Here is a 16,838-nt window from a genome sequence, read left to right on the forward strand (position 1 = left end):
AACAAGAACAAGACTGAATCTCAAATGTGCTTTTTCGAAAGACAACTGGACTGTTTTTTCCTCAGTTATGATGGCGGGGGAGGATGGAAGGATAGGTACTGACAGTTGAGACTGGATGGTGAAGGGATGGATGGCAGTGGTGGGATTCAGCCAGTTTGGGTGAACTGGTTTTTAAATTGCTGGCTGGCCTCGCCCCTTCTAATTTCTTTTTGCTCCCAGGTGGCTGCAGGGAGGCCTACCAGGCCCAAAACAGGGCATGGGGGGTGGCACTCCCCTGCCGCAGCCCATTGTTGCTCCCAGGGGGGTGCAGGAGGCCAAGTGCTGTCTGCCATGCCCCCTGGCCATGCCCACCATGGCCTCGCCCACCCAGTCATTCATTAGGGCGGAGAACCAGTTGTTAAATTGTTTGAATCCCACCACTGATGGAAGGATAGGTTCTGAAAGGATGGAGGAAGGGGAGATGGAAGGATTGTATTTTCTTGCTGTCCTCTGGTCTTTAGCATTCTCTAGTAGAGCTCTCACAAGTGTTTATCTGTGCCCTCAGTGTCACCTGAATCATCATGCAATTGGTTGTGGCATTTTGGCACTGCTGCAAGAGTTGTGTTGTAGACTGGGAAGAGGTGATGTCTTATCCCTTCCCCAATGTTGAGAGAGGACTGGTCAATATTAACATAAATGGTCTTTGTACCACTATTTCAAACCAATGATCCTGTTACGTACTGACGTGTCCCGCCCCCTTTCTGTCAATAAGGCATGGCGTTAGTTGATTGGTCTATTCTGATGACTGCATTCAGGTGGGAGAATTGGCACGTTCCTATTGGTTAATGCTCTGAAAGCTGGGAGTATAAAAGAGCTGTCAGAGTGTAAGTTCTTGTTCTTGCTATGGTTGTTGTTCCAAAATAAACCTGTTACATCAACACAGGTCTCCTCATTACCTCAGACACTAAATATATAATAGATCCTCTCTATCCAGAATGTGGACCTTGCTGTCTTTAAAAGTCAAAACAATTGAATATTTCTCCCCAAACTCAATTAGCACCAAAGAGAAGATCTATTAGGAAATATATTATCCATACACCATATTTTTCGGAGCATAAAACACTCTGGATTATAAGACGCAGCTTAGCTTTTGGGGAGGAAAATAATAAGAAGAAAAATTCTGCCTCTGCCTATCAGCATCCATGGTGCTCAGCTGACACATGGTAACAAGGTCAGCCAATGAATAGGCATAGCAACTAAGTCAGCCAATGAGGGCTATTTGGACTCTGAAATTTGCCATGTGAACAACAAGGAGACAGGAAGGAGCCTGGTTTAGCCGAGAACTGAAAGTGAAACTGCTTGTGTTTTGCTTGTATTTACTGCTGCCTGGCAAAAACTGCTTTTGCTAATGTATTGTATATTATTATTAGTTTGAATCCTGCTGAATCAGTTACCGTGCTCTCTGAATGTGATTGCTGCTGCAAACTCTGACCATCCAAGTCAGCTTCAGTACTTATTGCCGCCTGATTCAGCACAGCTGATTGGCAGGTGGATTGGAACCCCCCCAATCAGCTGTTCCAGGCTGCAGAGATTGCCTCAAGTCATCGCTGCCTCCATGCCTCACGTTTTTGGCCTCTAGTGGGGGTGGGCAGGGCTACATTCGGTGTATAAGATGCACCCAAATTTCCACCCTCTTTTGGGGGGGGGGAAGGATGCGTCTTATACTCTGAAAAATACGGTAGCTAATAATCTCAGGTTCAGGAAATGAGGTGGTAGAATAGAGCTCAAAAAAAAATTCCAGTTTATTTCATGCTATCTGTTCACAAGAATCTGATCTACTAATGGTCAAAGCAAACTGGCACCAGATAAGAGTCAATGGACTTCAAATGGGACGGAATTTGGTCTCTAATGAGGATTTAACGACTCCAAACTGATAATGCATTTGACCTTGCCCTCAAGTTCAGCTTGGTCATTTACAAATAAAGTATGTATAAATTTGAGCTGTTTTCACCATGGATATTTCAAACAGGTACATAAAATGTTTCTTTCCAAATTCCAAAACACACACAAGACTTATTTTCCAAAGCACCAGAAGGCAAGACAAGAAACAAAGAATGGAAACTAACCATTCCAGAAGCAACCTAGAACTAAGGAAAAACTTCCCAGCAGTGGGAACAATTAATCAGTGGAACTACCATATTTTTCTGAGTATAAGATGCACCAGAGTATAAGACGCACCAATATTTTGAAGAGGTAATTTTTTTAAAAAAAAATTGTGCACTCTGCAGACCTCCCAAACATAGCCTGTTTTTGCAAAAACGGGCCCATTCTTTGTCAAAAAAAAAAGGTCATGCATAGCCTTTAGGAGGCTTGTAGAGTGCTGGGGGGGGGGGGCAAAATCGAGCAAAAACCGGCCCATTTTTTGTGAAAATGGGCCCATTTTTTTGTCAAAAAAGGGCATGCATAGCCTTTAGGTGGTTGTAGAGTGCTCCTGGGGGCTGACGAGGCAAAAACAAGCAAAACTCACCCCATGTTTTGCTCATTTTTGCCCTCCCTAGCCCCCAGGAGCACTCCAGAAGCCTCCTAAAGGCTATGCATGGCCATTTTTGCAAAGGGGGCAGGGTTTCGGAAGGAAAAAATGCTGTATTCAGTGTATAAGATGCACACAGATTTTCTCCCTCTTTTTGGGGGGGGAGAAAGGTGAATCTTATAATCCAAAAAATACAGTACTTGCCTTCAGAGGTTGTGGGTGCTCCATCACTGGAGACTTTTAAGAAGAGATTGGACAGCCATTTCTCTGAAATGGTATAGGGTTGGATTAGATGACCCCCAAGATTCCTTCCAACTTTCTATGTTCTAAGACTAATCTTTTAGGAAATAAATCACCCATGTGTTCTGACCCCCCTCGTCCCACACCAATTATGGGAAGATTATAGTGTTCTGTGCACCTTCAGCATTTAGTTATGCTGGCCACAGAGACGTCTTCAGACAACTCTGGCTCTTCGGCTTTGAGATGGAGATTAGCACCACCCCCTAGAGTCAGGAATGACTAGCACATAAGTGCGAGGGGAATCTTTACCTTTACCTAACATCCTGAGGGGATATCTCAAGTCTTCTCATCTGTCTGCAAAGGCTAGAGGATTGAAACATGCCAGATTGTGGGGGTGTCTGTATCATAAGGCTGGTGCCACAACAGAGACAGCATATTGCCAAAGTCACACCAGATGTCATTGTTTAATAGAGAGGATCTGGAGCATGCCAATCTATGGAATCTGGTGGAATAGGCAGAAACCTCTGGCTGACCAGTATCCTGAATTCACCCACAAACATATTTGTGGCAATGTAGATTGCACCACCACAGTGCTAAACATTGAAGGTTGATGCACCCAAAATTGTGCACACCACTCCATTCTGGACCAGCTAACGCTTTCAAGCAGTTGTGGTTATTTTTGTGATCATGGTTTTTACATCATACATGGTGTTAATCCAATTGGACAGTGATGTAAGGATGATTAACTATGAGGGAAGCCTCCAAATTCCAATCAACAGATCACTCTGTCCAATCATAGACCTCAAGTTCATCAAACTCACACAGCAAATTGAGAAAGTTTCTTGTGGCATCTTACAAACATGTTTGCTTCAGCAGTTCTACAAATAGGAATGCCTTGTTATCACATACACTGTGATTAAGTCACCAGGTCAATCCTCCAGTGGCCTTCAAGGTAATTCTGAAGGAAATACCTGTGACAAACTGCAGAATCAATATAAACCTCCTATATATTGTTCCCAGCTGAGGACCCTTCCTCCAAACTGGTTGAAGTGTTTTACAGCCATTACGGAACCAGTAAGGGAACAGCTGCCAAACCTGGGGGGGGGCAGTTTGCTCTTCACAGCATAAATCATATTTTTAGACTGTGTATCAGCCAATCCCTATCGGCCTATTGCCCATTCCGGAGTGGAGAGATTCTCCAGACTTCAACAAGTGAGGCTACCTACATGGCTGTACACATGGAAGGTATGCAAGGAAAACCATCTTAGAGGAAATGTATAAAATGTATTAAAATTCTGCAAAATTCGCAAAGCTTGAGGATCAAGAGAAAATGTTGTGATGGACATAATCTGCTGATGCTTTCTTAAATTATGAGTGAAGAAAGAGCCTAAAAATCAGGTATTCAAATCAAGAGCAACACTTTGAGTATTTAGGCATTCAGACATAAGGTAAAGGTTCCCCTCGCACATATGTGCTAGTCGTTCCCGACTCCAGGGGACCGTGCTCATCTCCGTTTCGAAGCAGAAGAGCCAGTGCTGTCCGAAGATGTCTCCGTGGTCATGTGGCAGGCATGACTAAACACCGAAGGTGTGCGAAACGCTGTTACCTTCCCACCAAAGGTGGTTCCTATTTTTCTACTTGCATTTTTGACGTGCTTTCAAACTGCTAGGTTGGCAGAAGCTGGGACAAGTAACGGGAGCTCACTCTGTTATGTGGCACTAGGGATTCGAACTGCCGAATGGCCAACCCTTCTGATTGACAAGTTCAGTGTCTTAGCCACTGAGCCACCGCATTCCTTTATTCAGACATAGAAGAAGCTGAAGGTTAGGAACAGATTAAGTACTGAGACATGACATATTCTTAAAACAGATCTCAACACAGTTGTTCTAGCAGTTGTTCTGCCGACCTCTTGCTTGAATCAGGGCTTCTGACAACATCAGTACAGAAGAAGTGAAATGAGCAGGAATGTTGGGCATTTTTGCGATATTACTGTTTCCCGAATGGGCCATGAAGGTACAACCTCTGAATTGCACGGGAGATAAAGCCATTCGAATTCCCCACGAATGGTACCAAGAGGGAGGACTTCTCATTGGTGGATTGATGTCCCATTTCCATTACCTCTTCCCCCAAGTTATTTTCAATCGACATCCTTCTGAGGAATCGGTTAACATACCATTGTAAGAAATCACTCTCTTGCCTGATCTTAATCTAACCTTGCTCTCTTCTTTCCATCTCTGTAAAAGAGAAAGGTGGCATCATCGTGTGATAACGAATAGAAATGTCTGATCCTTTGTCACAGCTTAATAAATAGAAATAAATTAACTCAGCGTCCTATTTTAGACAATTGAACACAAAGCCAATAGACTAGGACCCTGATAGCGAACCTATAGCCCATGTGCCAAAAGTGGCATGCAGAGACATCTCTGTGGGCATGTTCCCCATCACCAGCTCCTCTTTTAATTTCCAGCGCACACAACAGAGTGCTGGAAAATGGCTGAAAACCGCCCCAAAACAGGTTTTTGGCCTGAAAAACAGCCAAAACAACAGGCATCCACATGCCAGGCAGCTGGTCTTCGGGCTTCTGGTGCGACAGTGCACATATATGCACACGCATTCACAGGTGTTCTGGTTTGGACACTCGATGCTGAAAAGGTTTGCCATCACTGGACTAGGGCAAGCAGCTATTCTATTGAGAACTGAACCCTCTTCCTGGTTAGAGACAAAAAAAGCACCAGCCATAATTCACCTTAACATAAAAAGTACTATAATATTTTAGATATACTCTTTTCTATCCTCAGCCTTTCCTTAGACCAGTGGTTCTCAACCTTCCCAATGCAGGGACCCTTTAGTACAGTTCCTCATGTTGTGGTGACTCCCAACCATCAAATTGGTGTCTCGGTTCCTAAGACCATCGAAAATATGTGTTTTATGATGGTCTTAGGCAACCCCTGTGAAAAGGTCGTTCGACCCCCAAAGGGGTCCCAACCCCCAGGTTGAGAACCACTGCCTTAGACCATTGAGTCCAGCAATGCATTGACAGTGGACTGAAAAATAATTTCCAAAACTTTGGGGAGGTATTAGTTATTCACATCATGACTGCCATTTTTTAATGTACCGATTAAACTTTTGAGGTCCACTTGTCCTATTTCAAAATATCTCCGGGCTTCTTACAATCTTAGGAATGAGCAATGCAACGGGGCAATGCAAACATTCACCAGAAGGGTAGAAACACAGATTGTTCTACTCACAATCTTCTCTGAAATTCTTATAGCAGAAACAATTCTCCGTGGGAAGAAACCTGAATTTCTAAATACGTGGCTGGGATTCTCAGATCCATTGCTGACCTAGTCTATAATATTTACTCATAAATTAGTTACACTCGGCTCAGAGATTCTCACTAAAAAAATCAACCCATTCCATTTTTTTTCCATCTCAGTAATCTCTTCAGTAATCTCTTCAAAGTTTTGGGACTCATCTTCTGGAATGATTTAATGATTACTGCTGCTCTCCCATACAATTGTCATTACAAAGAGCAAAATGTTTTTACAAGATTGAATGGTATTGGCAGATTGTGCAGTAATTAATAAGGTGAATGTGTTCTAATTGTAGATCAAATGAAAATTGATAAAGGACTAAAATTCACATGGAAAAATTTAGATAAAAATAATCTCTCCTTTCTAAAGCCTGGATAATATGAATTTCTCTGTGTGTGTTTGTCTGTGTAGACTCTTTCACATGATATTTATTCAGCAATTTCAGGAATTTATATCTCCCTTTTATCTTTCACGGTTCAGCCAATAGTTCTAAACAGAACACGTCATTATATTAAACCACACAGAAGAACTTACGTTAACTTTTCTGGGTATCGCGGTTTAAGAATCTATTAAAGTGTACTGTTCAACCATCCACTTTATATTGAACGTGAATTTGAGGCAAAAGAGACAAATGGCAAAATTCAACAATACAGTATCTCCAATACATATAATGCAAGGGCAGTCTAGGAAAGGAAAAGCACAATATATTTACTTTGTTTTCAATATCATTTATGATTTTTTTCCTCACTGCATATCTCTTTAATAGCGTAACAAGTAACAATCCTCTTTTGAAGCAGATCTTTTTTTATTTACAGCGTGGTAACCAAGTTCTACCAACATCTCTTGGCTTTAGTCTTTGCCGTGAAAGAGATCAACAAGGATCCTCCCATCTTGCCCAACGTCACTCTTGGATTCCACATCTATGACACCTATTCTGATTCTCGAATGACCTACTGTACCACTCTGGACCTGCTTTTTAAATTGCATAAAATTGTCCCCAACTATATTTGTGGAACCAGAAAGAAAATTGTGGGGATCATTGGAGGGATGAGCCCTGAAACGTCCATACGCATGGCAGAAATATTGCAGCTTTTCAAGATCCCACAGGTTGAACTATAGATTAGCCAAGCAGAATGGAACAACTTGCTGTGGCTAACTCATCATTGCCAACTCATCATTGCCAACTCACCATTGCCAACTCACCGCAGTACAACTTGTCACAAGACAACTCAACATGAGATAACTATTATTAATAGTAATATTAATGATACTAAGAGGAGAGAGGCTCTAGAGTACAGTTATCTTCAATTAAGTTATCCTTGGGCAAGTTGTTCTGCAGTGAGTTGACTGTGTCATGTTGGTAGTGACCCTAGATTAAGATAAGTAGACTTGTGAAATTGCTATCACAGAGATTATCAATCTATATTTTTCCCTTCAAGGAACAATTTCATGGTTCATCAGTGAAGAGATGTAGAATTAGATAAGAAACAATGTAAGGTTCAGAGGTGACACAGTGGCTCAGTGGCTAAGACACTGAGCTTGTTGATCAGAACGGTTGGCAATTCGGCAGTTCGAATCCCTAGCGCCATGTAATGGAGTGAGCTCCCGTTACTTGTTCCAGATTCTGCCAGATTCTAGCAGTTCAAAAGCACATAAAAATGCAAGTAGAAAAAATAGGGACCACCTTTGGTGGGAAGGTAACAGTGTTCTGTGCACTTTCAGCGTTTAGTCATGCCGGCCACATGATCACGGAGACGTCTTCAGACAGCACTGGCTTTGTAACGGAGATGAGCATCGCCCCCTAGAGTCGGGAATGTTTAGCACATATGTGCAAGGGGAACCTTGAGCTTTTAAGGTTCAGAGTGTGATTAATATGAATTTTGCTTCAGGAGATGGCTGCTTTCAGCAATTGCAACATACAGAATTTTAGAGCAAAGTTGAATGTGTGTGGTTATGATACTTATCTGTTGTGGCCCAGCAGGAGCCGTTGGAGCAGTGGGGAGGAGACAAGGGGGTGTGATCCTGATGTCATGCATTGGAGCAGTGGGGAGGAGACAAGGGAGGTGGTCCTGGATGCCCAGCAATGCCGGGCAGATCGACGTAGAGAGCAGCTACGCAGTTACAAAAGATAATTGGATCCAGGTGATTATAATTAGGCTCCTCTCAAGATTGTATTTAAAGAGAGACTGGGAGGAGCCTGGTTTTGCAGGATTCAATGTCATTCCTAATGCTGGAGAAGCTGTTATCTGTTGAAGTCTGAGTTGCTGCCAAGGTTCTTATCTGTTTGTTATGCTTGGCTTTCAGCCACCGAGGTTTTGGTTTCTTGCTAATAAAGTACTGAGAAATTCCAATTAAGCTTGTCTCAGCATTTGTTACTGGACGGAGGAGGGGGTCAGAACACTTATCATTGCTGCTTTGTTTTCAATTCATATATTTTAAGATCTGGGTTTTCTATTGACAGATGTGGAGGACAACATATGGAAGAATGGTTAACCTGGGGAAAAATCAACATTTTGTATCTTTAAATTCAAACAGCTTAGCTAGAGCAAAAGACCTGAACTAGGTGGATGAGAGACAGAGAGACAGATTAATAGACAATTCACTCACTCCTTCCTTCTTTCTTTTAGATTTCCTATGGTTCATTTCAATTGACAGTGGCTGATGAATCACGTTTCCCCCCTTTTTATCGCATGGCCCCCGATGAAGCTCTCCAGTACGAGGGTTTAATCCAGCTCCTCCTGCACTTTGGATGGAGATGGGTAGGACTTGTCATTGTAGATGACAAACATGGGGAACATTTCATACAAACTCTGGAACCCATGTTCTCTCAAAATGAAATCTGCTCCGAATTCACTGAAAGGGTTGAGAGAAATTTCCATTTTTATGAATTATCTGGGATAATTGAACAAGCTGCGCAGCATATTACCATTTTCAAAGAGAAAGTGGCCAATGCAGTTGTCATATACGGAGAAAATATAGTCTTTATGTGGCTTGCCTCTACTATAGTGCTGACCAAATTTATTCTTCCAACAACTTCTGATTTTTTAGAGGACTTTTGTATGAGAAAAGTGTGGATCACGATGGCCCAAAATGACTTTACATTACATTCCTTACAAAGGGTTCTTGATATGCAAATGTTCCATGGGGCCATTTCATTCTCAATTAGCAAAAAAGAACTTCCAGGTTTCCGACAATTTGTACAGGCTGTCACCCCATCTGGGGCAAATGAAGATGGCTTTATGAGAGATTTCTGGCACCAAGCTTTTGACTGCATACCACGCAATCATGGTGCTTCTCAAGGTGAGGAATGTACTGGAGAGGAAAGGTTGGAGGACCTTCCCGCACCCTTCTTTGAAACTAGCATACTTGGTCATAGTTATAGTATCTACAATGCTGTCTATGCTTTGGCTCAAGCCTTACATGCTGCTCACACAATTAGGACACATCAGAAGAGACAAAAGGATGGGGATCAAATGTGGTCAAAGATTGTAGAACCTTGGCAGGTAAGATTTCCTCTCTCTCAAAGCTCTTTTAAAAGATTCTTCATGGTTAAAACTGAGTGGCAGGATTTAATTCATCAATAGATCATTCTAGGCCAGCTATCTGAACATCACTGATGTTCACCTTTCTTCAACATTCATACATTAGAAACATTGTCCCAGTGGTGAAATTCAAATTTTTTTTACTACTGGTTCTATGGGTGTTGCTTGGTGGGTGTGGCAGGAGAAGGATACTGCAAAACTCCATTCCCTCCCCACTCCTAGGAGAAGGATATTGCAAAATCTCCATTCCCACCCCACTCCAGGGGAAGGATACTCAAAATCTTCATTCCCTCCTCACTCCTTGGGGAAGGATACTGCAAAATCCCCATTCTTTCCCCACTCCTGGGGGAAGGATATTGCAAAATCTCCATTCCCACCCCACTCCAGGGGAAGGATACTGCAAAATCTCCATTCCCTCCCCACTCCTGGGGGAAGCATATTGCAAAATCTCCATTCCCACCTCACTCCAGGGGAAAGATACTCAAAATCTTCATTCCCTCCTCACTCCAGGGGAAGGATACTACAAAATCCCCATTCCCTCCCCACTCCTGGGGGAACGATACTGCAAAATCTCCATTCCCATCCACTCTGGGGCCAGCCAGAGGTTGTATTTGCCAGTTCTCTGAACTATTCAAAATTTCCACTACTAGTTCTCCAGAATCTGTCAGAACCTGCTGAATTTCACCCCTGCATTGACCCATTGAAGATACTATCTTTTATCTACACATCCCAGTTTTTTCTCTCTTTCCACACCAAACAACTGATCTTCAACTTTCTTCTGCCTTTCTAGTTCTCTGCCCTAGATTTTCTTCCCATTGCTGCTTCCTATTCTTTCCAACTACCTTTCTGAGTTATCAGCGAGCAATATCATTTAGTACAATTTTTAAAAAAAATCTAACATGGAATATCGTCACTATCGTGCATGCTCGTGTGCTCCCCCCCATAATTTAATCCCCTCCCTCACCGTGCCCCCTGCGCCTGTGTTCATGCCCCCCCTCTGCCCTGTACATGCGGGCATGGGTTTCTTGGAGTCTGGGGAAGGTGAAAATGGCCTCCCCTGACACCCAACCTGGGAGCCCTCCAGAGACAGTAATGGCCTGGTCAGTCGGTTTTTCACCCTCCCCAGGCTTTCTCAAACTTCCGGTTACACCTTGTGCAGTTTTTCACTCTCTGGAAGCTTCAGGAGGCTTCTCTAAAACATCTGGAGGCTGAAAAACAGCCCAACACGGAAAACAAAAGTCCATTCCCAAACTTCTGGTTTGCACGTGGGCTGTTTTTCGCCCTCTGGGGGCTTCAGGGAACCGTCCTGAAGCTTCCAGAGGATGTAAAATGGCCGAAAATCAGCTAGAGCTGACAGGGCAACACCTCGCATGCTCTCAAGAATGTGTCATAGGTTTGCCATCATGGCACTAAAACATATAAAGAATGGTTGCAGGAATTGGGGATAACTAGTCTAGTGAAAAGAAGGACTAAGGAGGTATGATAGAAGTGTTCCAATATGTGAGGGGCTGCCACAAAGATGAGTTTCCTAATTTCCAAAGCACCAGAAGGCCATGACCCGACAAATGCACGCAGGACAATAGCATGCCGATGAAACCGTGGCGCGAGAACCGCAACGTCATAAATGCGCCCACAACAATGCGCCAACAAAACCGCACCCACAAAACGTGATTTAAGTTAAGGTAAGGGTTAGGGTTAGGGTTATTAGGTTGTTATTAGTTGTTTGTTGAAGGCGCGCTTTTGTCAGCGCGCTGTTGTCGGAGCGCTTCTGTGCGCATTCGTCAGCGTGATTTTGACCTTGCGGTTTTCTCGCCGCGGTTTCATCAGCGTGCTTTTGTCGAGCGTGCATTTGTCAGTGAACCCCAGAAGGCAAGAGAAGAACCAATGGATGGAAAGTATTTAAAGAGAGAAGCAACTTAAGAATAAGGAGAAAAATTCTAACAGTGAGAAAAATCAACTACTGGAATGGCTTGTCTTTGGAAGTTGTGGGTGCCCCATCACTGGAGGCTTTCAAAAAAAAGACTGGACATTGGTCTGAAATAGTATAGAGCCATGATGGCAAACCTCGGGCATGCGTGCCACAGGTGTTACACATAGCAATCTCGCTACCGTTTGAGACACGTTACCAAAAAGGTTAACCATCACTGGTATAGAGTCTCCTGCTTGAGCAGACTGGATGACCTCCAAGGACCCTACCAATTCTGTTATTCTATATTCGATATGCACTTTAACTTTTGTGCTTTTTCTCCTGCAAGCTCCACCCATTCCTGCAGAGGATCTCCTTCAACAACAATGCTAGAGATGAAATTAAATTAAATGAAGATGGAACATTACAAGCCGGATTTGACATTGTGAACCTGATTACTTTCCCAAACAACTCTTACATCAACATCCCAGTTGGAGAAATGGACCCCCAAGCTCCTACAGGAAAAACCTTCCACATACATCTAGACAAAATCCAGTGGCATCATGAATTCACTCAGGTACCATCAGGTGGCTCAGTATCTAAGCCACTGAGAGGTTGTCGATCAGAAAGGTTGGCAGTTCAGCATTTTGAATCCCTAGCACTGCATAATGGAGTGAGCTCCCATTACTTGCTTCTCCCAACCTAGCCGTTCGAAAGTGTGTAAAAATGAAAGTAGAAAAATAGGGACCACCTTTGGTGGGAACTTAACAGTGTTCTGTGTGCCTTCGGTGTTTAGTCATGCCAGCCACATGACCACGGAGACGTCTTCAGACAGCGCTGGCTCTTCAGCTTAGAAACAGAGATGAGCACCGCCCCCTAGAGTCGGCAACAATTAGCACATATGTGCAAGGGGAACCCTCACCTTTGCCTTTTACCATTACTGTTCTGACCCCCCTCCTCTGTCCAGGAACGAAAGCCAAAACCAACATAAATAAGAAGGTTTCTTTTAATCAGTCAAGACTCTCATTGGCTGCAAGCCACATAAACAAAGAGATAAGCACTCTGGCAGCAAGTCCTACAAAACTGGGCAGCAATGCAAACAAACTCTGGCAGCAATCCAGCCTGCCAAGTTTGTTTCTTGTTAGTCCTTAACATTGACTTTTGCAAAAGGGCGTGCCACAAGCAGTCTCTTTTATAATCAGGAGAGGATCTTAATAAGCATCAGCTGAGCGTAATCATCTCCTCTAATTATACAGTTGTTCTTGCCGCGGAGTAGCCCTTCGACGGCGTGCATCCCGAAACAACTCATAGGTGTTTTCTGGATCACTCCCTCTTGTCTCCTTCCCACTGATCCAAGGCTCCGGCGCCACCTGGTGGCCAACCAGTCTCTCCTCGCCCTGCTCAGAGTCAGCACCCTGTCCAGGGTCCTCCACCTCCTCCAGGGCCAACTCATGACCCCTCGCTGTCAGAGTCTGGCGGCAGCTCCAACGGCTCCTGCTGGGCCACAACACATTACAATGAAATGAACTAAAAGAATTAATTTCATATACACTGCTTTTCATCCTTCCATTCTTTTCTTTAGTCCATAGAGGACAACTAGCCCATAGGCCCCAATTAAATTTCAGTGCATCTTTATCAAAGGTGTGCAAAACAGATGTACTACATTACTGGACTGCTTATTGATGGATACTCTCATTCTTTAAAGTGTTTAACCTTTAGAGTTTCTAACCTGTTCAAATAGGAATAAGGTGATGGGAATTTGAATATTGATTGATTGGTTGATTGTTTAATTTATTTCCTGCTCATCTCATGGGTCAAGGTGACTGTGAGAAACATACCGGTGACAATTATACTTGTGTGTCAAGTAACCACGCCATACAGTATACGATGTAGTAGTTTATAGATAGTAATAAACATGTGGAGGAATTGGAAAATAATCAGGATATGGATAGAAATGTGAATGTCAAGCTCAGAAAATCAGGAGTCCAAGGAGTTCAAATAAATATATAGGTTTATTGCCTGCTGAAGGTCTCTGCAAGAATCTGAACTACTAACAGTCAAACCAAAATGGGTGGTAAATAAGCATCAACATAAACAAGGAAGACTGAACTTACATCTCTTAGATCTCCAAACTGATGACGTCCTTGATCCCTTCCTCAGTCTCAGCCCAGCCATCTTCTACAGTGGGCTGTGTTTCATTAATTAGACATCAGCTAAAATTCAGTTTATTGCCTGATAAAGATCTCTACAAAAATCTGAACTACTAACAGTCAACCAAGTTGGCGGTATATAAAAATCAACAGAATCCAAGGAGGGCTGAATTTATATCTCTTGTGGGTGCAAAGAGATTCCAAACTGATGATCTGCTTCACCCTTCCCTCAGTCTCAGCCTGGTCACCCACCCACACAGGGGTGGGTTTCAACTGGTCCACGACAGTCTGCGTGGACCAGTTGGTCGGTAAACCCGGAAGTAAGTAACTTCCGGGAGCGCCGAAGGGCCCACCCGCCCGCCCGCGCTCCTTACCGATCTTTGAAGGCTTCTGCGCTTCCATGCACATACAGCGCCTGCGCGATTCTCTGCGAGCAGCTGGAGCATCGCGCAGGTGCTAAGACGCATGTGTGAATTGCGCGCATGCACGAGGATGCCGCCGGCCCCGTTCCAACCGTACCGCATCCACCACTGCACTCACACTAGGTTGTCTTTCATTAATTGAACTTCACCTAAACTAGAAACAAATCAGTTAAGTTCCTGGCCCCGGCAATCATTTCCCAGTCAGATTGTCTTTTTTATGTAAGGACTATCAACAGTCTGATTCTTATTCATTGTCTGTGGAAGGGAGAAAAAGTTAATGCTCACCTTTTTGTTCTGTTCGGGAAACCATTTTCGTGATTAAACCGTCTGAGTCTGCTTCATGGCAGGGCTGATTCTCTACTATCTCATTCAATTCAATTCAATTTATTAGATTTATAGGCTGCCCAATCCCAGGGGACTCCGGGCAGCTATTCATATTCATTGGCTGTAAGCAAAAACAAAAGACTAATACTGACCTCTTTGTTTCTTTGGGGATAGCTGCCTCCTTCCTCATTATGTAATGACCCTTGTCCTCTGGGGAAAATAAAGAACAAGATTGAAGGCCGGAAATTTTGCTGCTATGCTTGTGTTCGGTGTCCAGAAAAGATGATATCCAGACAAATGGGTAAGATTCGTGGCATACCAATTGACCCATGCTTAAAAGTTCATTTCTTCTACTTAACAAGAATTTCTTCAATTGTATTGCTTGGTTCATTGGTTCATCTCAAATCGAGAAAAGCAAGAGCTATCCTGTAGCCCACCTCTCTATCCTTGAGGTGAAGTTTAATCCAAGTGATGGGGAACCTTATGTCAAGCAAGCAGTCAATCAGAAGGACATTTCCTATTCTACTATCCTCTAGTGCAGTGATGGATAACCTGTTTGTCGCCGAGTGCCAAAGGCAATGTGTGCTCCCAGGTGTCCTCCACCCCTGCAATTGCACGTGGCCCCCATATGCACCCTGCCCCCATGCATGCACACATACCCATGGGTGCCCAACTCCTCGCGCATGCAAGTATGACCCCTCCACGCATGCACATGAACCTCTTGCATGCCCCGCCCCTTCACATACACACACATCTTCCGCATGCACCCCACCCTCCGTGCATGCAAGGCAGAGACCCAAAAGCCAGCTCACTGGCAGGAGGCACACACATGCATGGTGGAGCTGAGCTGAGATGACGACTCATGCGCCCGCAGATAGGGCTCTGTGTGCCATCACAGCTCTAGTGCTACTGCCTGTCTTCCAGGATCTAAAATTTCTTCTTTCTCTTTTCCACTAGATGACAGACATTTAGAAATTTTTACATGTTATTGTCTTCCTCAGAAATGCTGTTAAAGCTAGTGCACTCCTATAGGCCAAGAGGATTCTAATGTAGGGAAATCTTTATAGTTTTTTTTTCCTCAATGCTCATTTTATATATAGGTAGACTAGTGAGTTACAAAAGACTTTACATCTTTTGTGTAAATGTTCTTTGTGAGAAACTCCAGAAAAGCAATTCTGGAACTTTCATTCTGTTCAGAAAATCTTTTCTTCTTTTTCAGACATGGAGAATTGTGCACGTTGTCCAGCGAATCAATTTCCAAACCAAGCTCATGATGAGTGCATTCCAAAATCACTGAATTTCCTCTCCTTTGAAGAACCACTAGGCATTACTCTGGTTTCTCTGGCTCTTCTTTTTTCCCTGGTTACAGCTTTGGTGTTTACAATCTTCATTAAGCAACAGGACACTCCTATTGTCAAAGCCAACAATCGCAACATCACCTACCTTCTACTTACCTCCCTATTTCTCTGTTTCCTCTGCTCACTTCTGTTCATTGGACAGCCCAATAAGGCCACCTGTCTACTCCGACAAACAACATTTGGCACCATCTTCTCTATTGCAATCTCTTCTATATTGGCCAAAACCATCACAGTTGTTGTAGCATTCCTAGCATCAAAGCCAGGAAGCCTATTCCACAAATGGGTGGGGCAAAAGTTGGCCTATTCTATTATCTGGTTCTGCTCCTTCATTCAACTAGGTATTTGTATTGTTTGGCTGAGTACTTCTCCTCCATTTCCAGATTTGGACATGGTGACACTACATGGAGAAATCATAGTTGAATGTCATGAAGGCTCCATCGCCATGTTTTACTGTGTCTTAATCTATATGGGCTTCTTGGCTCTTCTCAGTTTCATTGTGGCCTTCCTAGCCAGGAAGTTGCCAGATAGTTTCAATGAAGCCAAATTCATTACTTTCAGCATGTTGGTTTTCTGCAGCGTTTGGTTGACCTTTGTCCCCACCTACCTGAGCACCAAGGGGAAATACATGGTGGCTGTGGAGATCTTCTCTATCCTGTCTTCCAGTGCTGGCTTACTGGGATGCATCTTCATCCCTAAATTCTATATAATTATATTGAGGCCTGAGCTCAACACTAGAGAGCAATTAACACATAAGAAATAGAAAAAGAACCAATTTTGAACAAGCAAATTGTTATGAGATCTTATTATCTATCTAATAGTTAACTGGATCTATACATACGGCCATCTTCATAAATATGAATAAAAAAAAGTAATCTGATGTGCAAAGATTTCAAACACTTATGAGGTACATTTATTTCCAAATCCGTACATATAAAACTAATCTATTAGGAAATAAATTATGTAAACAGATAATAAAGTTAAAAGAGACATTGCTGCATTTGCCCTTTACATTAGAATTTCTCACAGCCTGCTGTGTCTTTTCTGGAAGGGGATGTGCATTTTGCAGGAAGATA

At 43.2% G+C, this 16,838-nt stretch overlaps 1 protein-coding gene across 1 annotated transcript; it reads left to right on the top strand.

Annotated features, from left to right (window-relative positions):
- The first annotated feature begins 4,756 nt into the window (after positions 1–4,756).
- Positions 4,757–16,525, top strand: LOC116521841 (vomeronasal type-2 receptor 26-like). Its single transcript, XM_032236492.1, has 6 exons — positions 4,757–4,815; positions 6,879–7,170; positions 8,691–9,566; positions 11,861–12,088; positions 14,582–14,708; positions 15,627–16,525. The coding sequence occupies exons 1-6, from the start codon at positions 4,757–4,759 to the stop codon at positions 16,523–16,525; spliced, it is 2,481 nt and encodes an 826-aa protein (XP_032092383.1).
- The last annotated feature ends 313 nt before the right edge of the window (positions 16,526–16,838 follow it).

Source organism: Thamnophis elegans, chromosome Z (assembly GCF_009769535.1).
Source record: "Thamnophis elegans isolate rThaEle1 chromosome Z, rThaEle1.pri, whole genome shotgun sequence".
NCBI lineage: Eukaryota > Metazoa > Chordata > Lepidosauria > Squamata > Colubridae > Thamnophis > Thamnophis elegans.

What these genes read in the sequence shown, in the direction of transcription:
- LOC116521841 (XM_032236492.1), top strand. Translation starts at nt 4,757, where the DNA reads ATGAAGGTACAACCTCTGAATTGCACGGGAGATAAAGCCATTCGAATT. An exon ending in AGCTTTTCAAGATCCCACAG is followed by an intron (nt 7,171 to 8,690) that starts GTTGAACTATAG and finishes TCTTTCTTTTAG; the next exon opens with ATTTCCTATGGTTCATTTCA. An exon ending in AGATTGTAGAACCTTGGCAG is followed by an intron (nt 9,567 to 11,860) that starts GTAAGATTTCCT and finishes TTCTCCTGCAAG; the next exon opens with CTCCACCCATTCCTGCAGAG.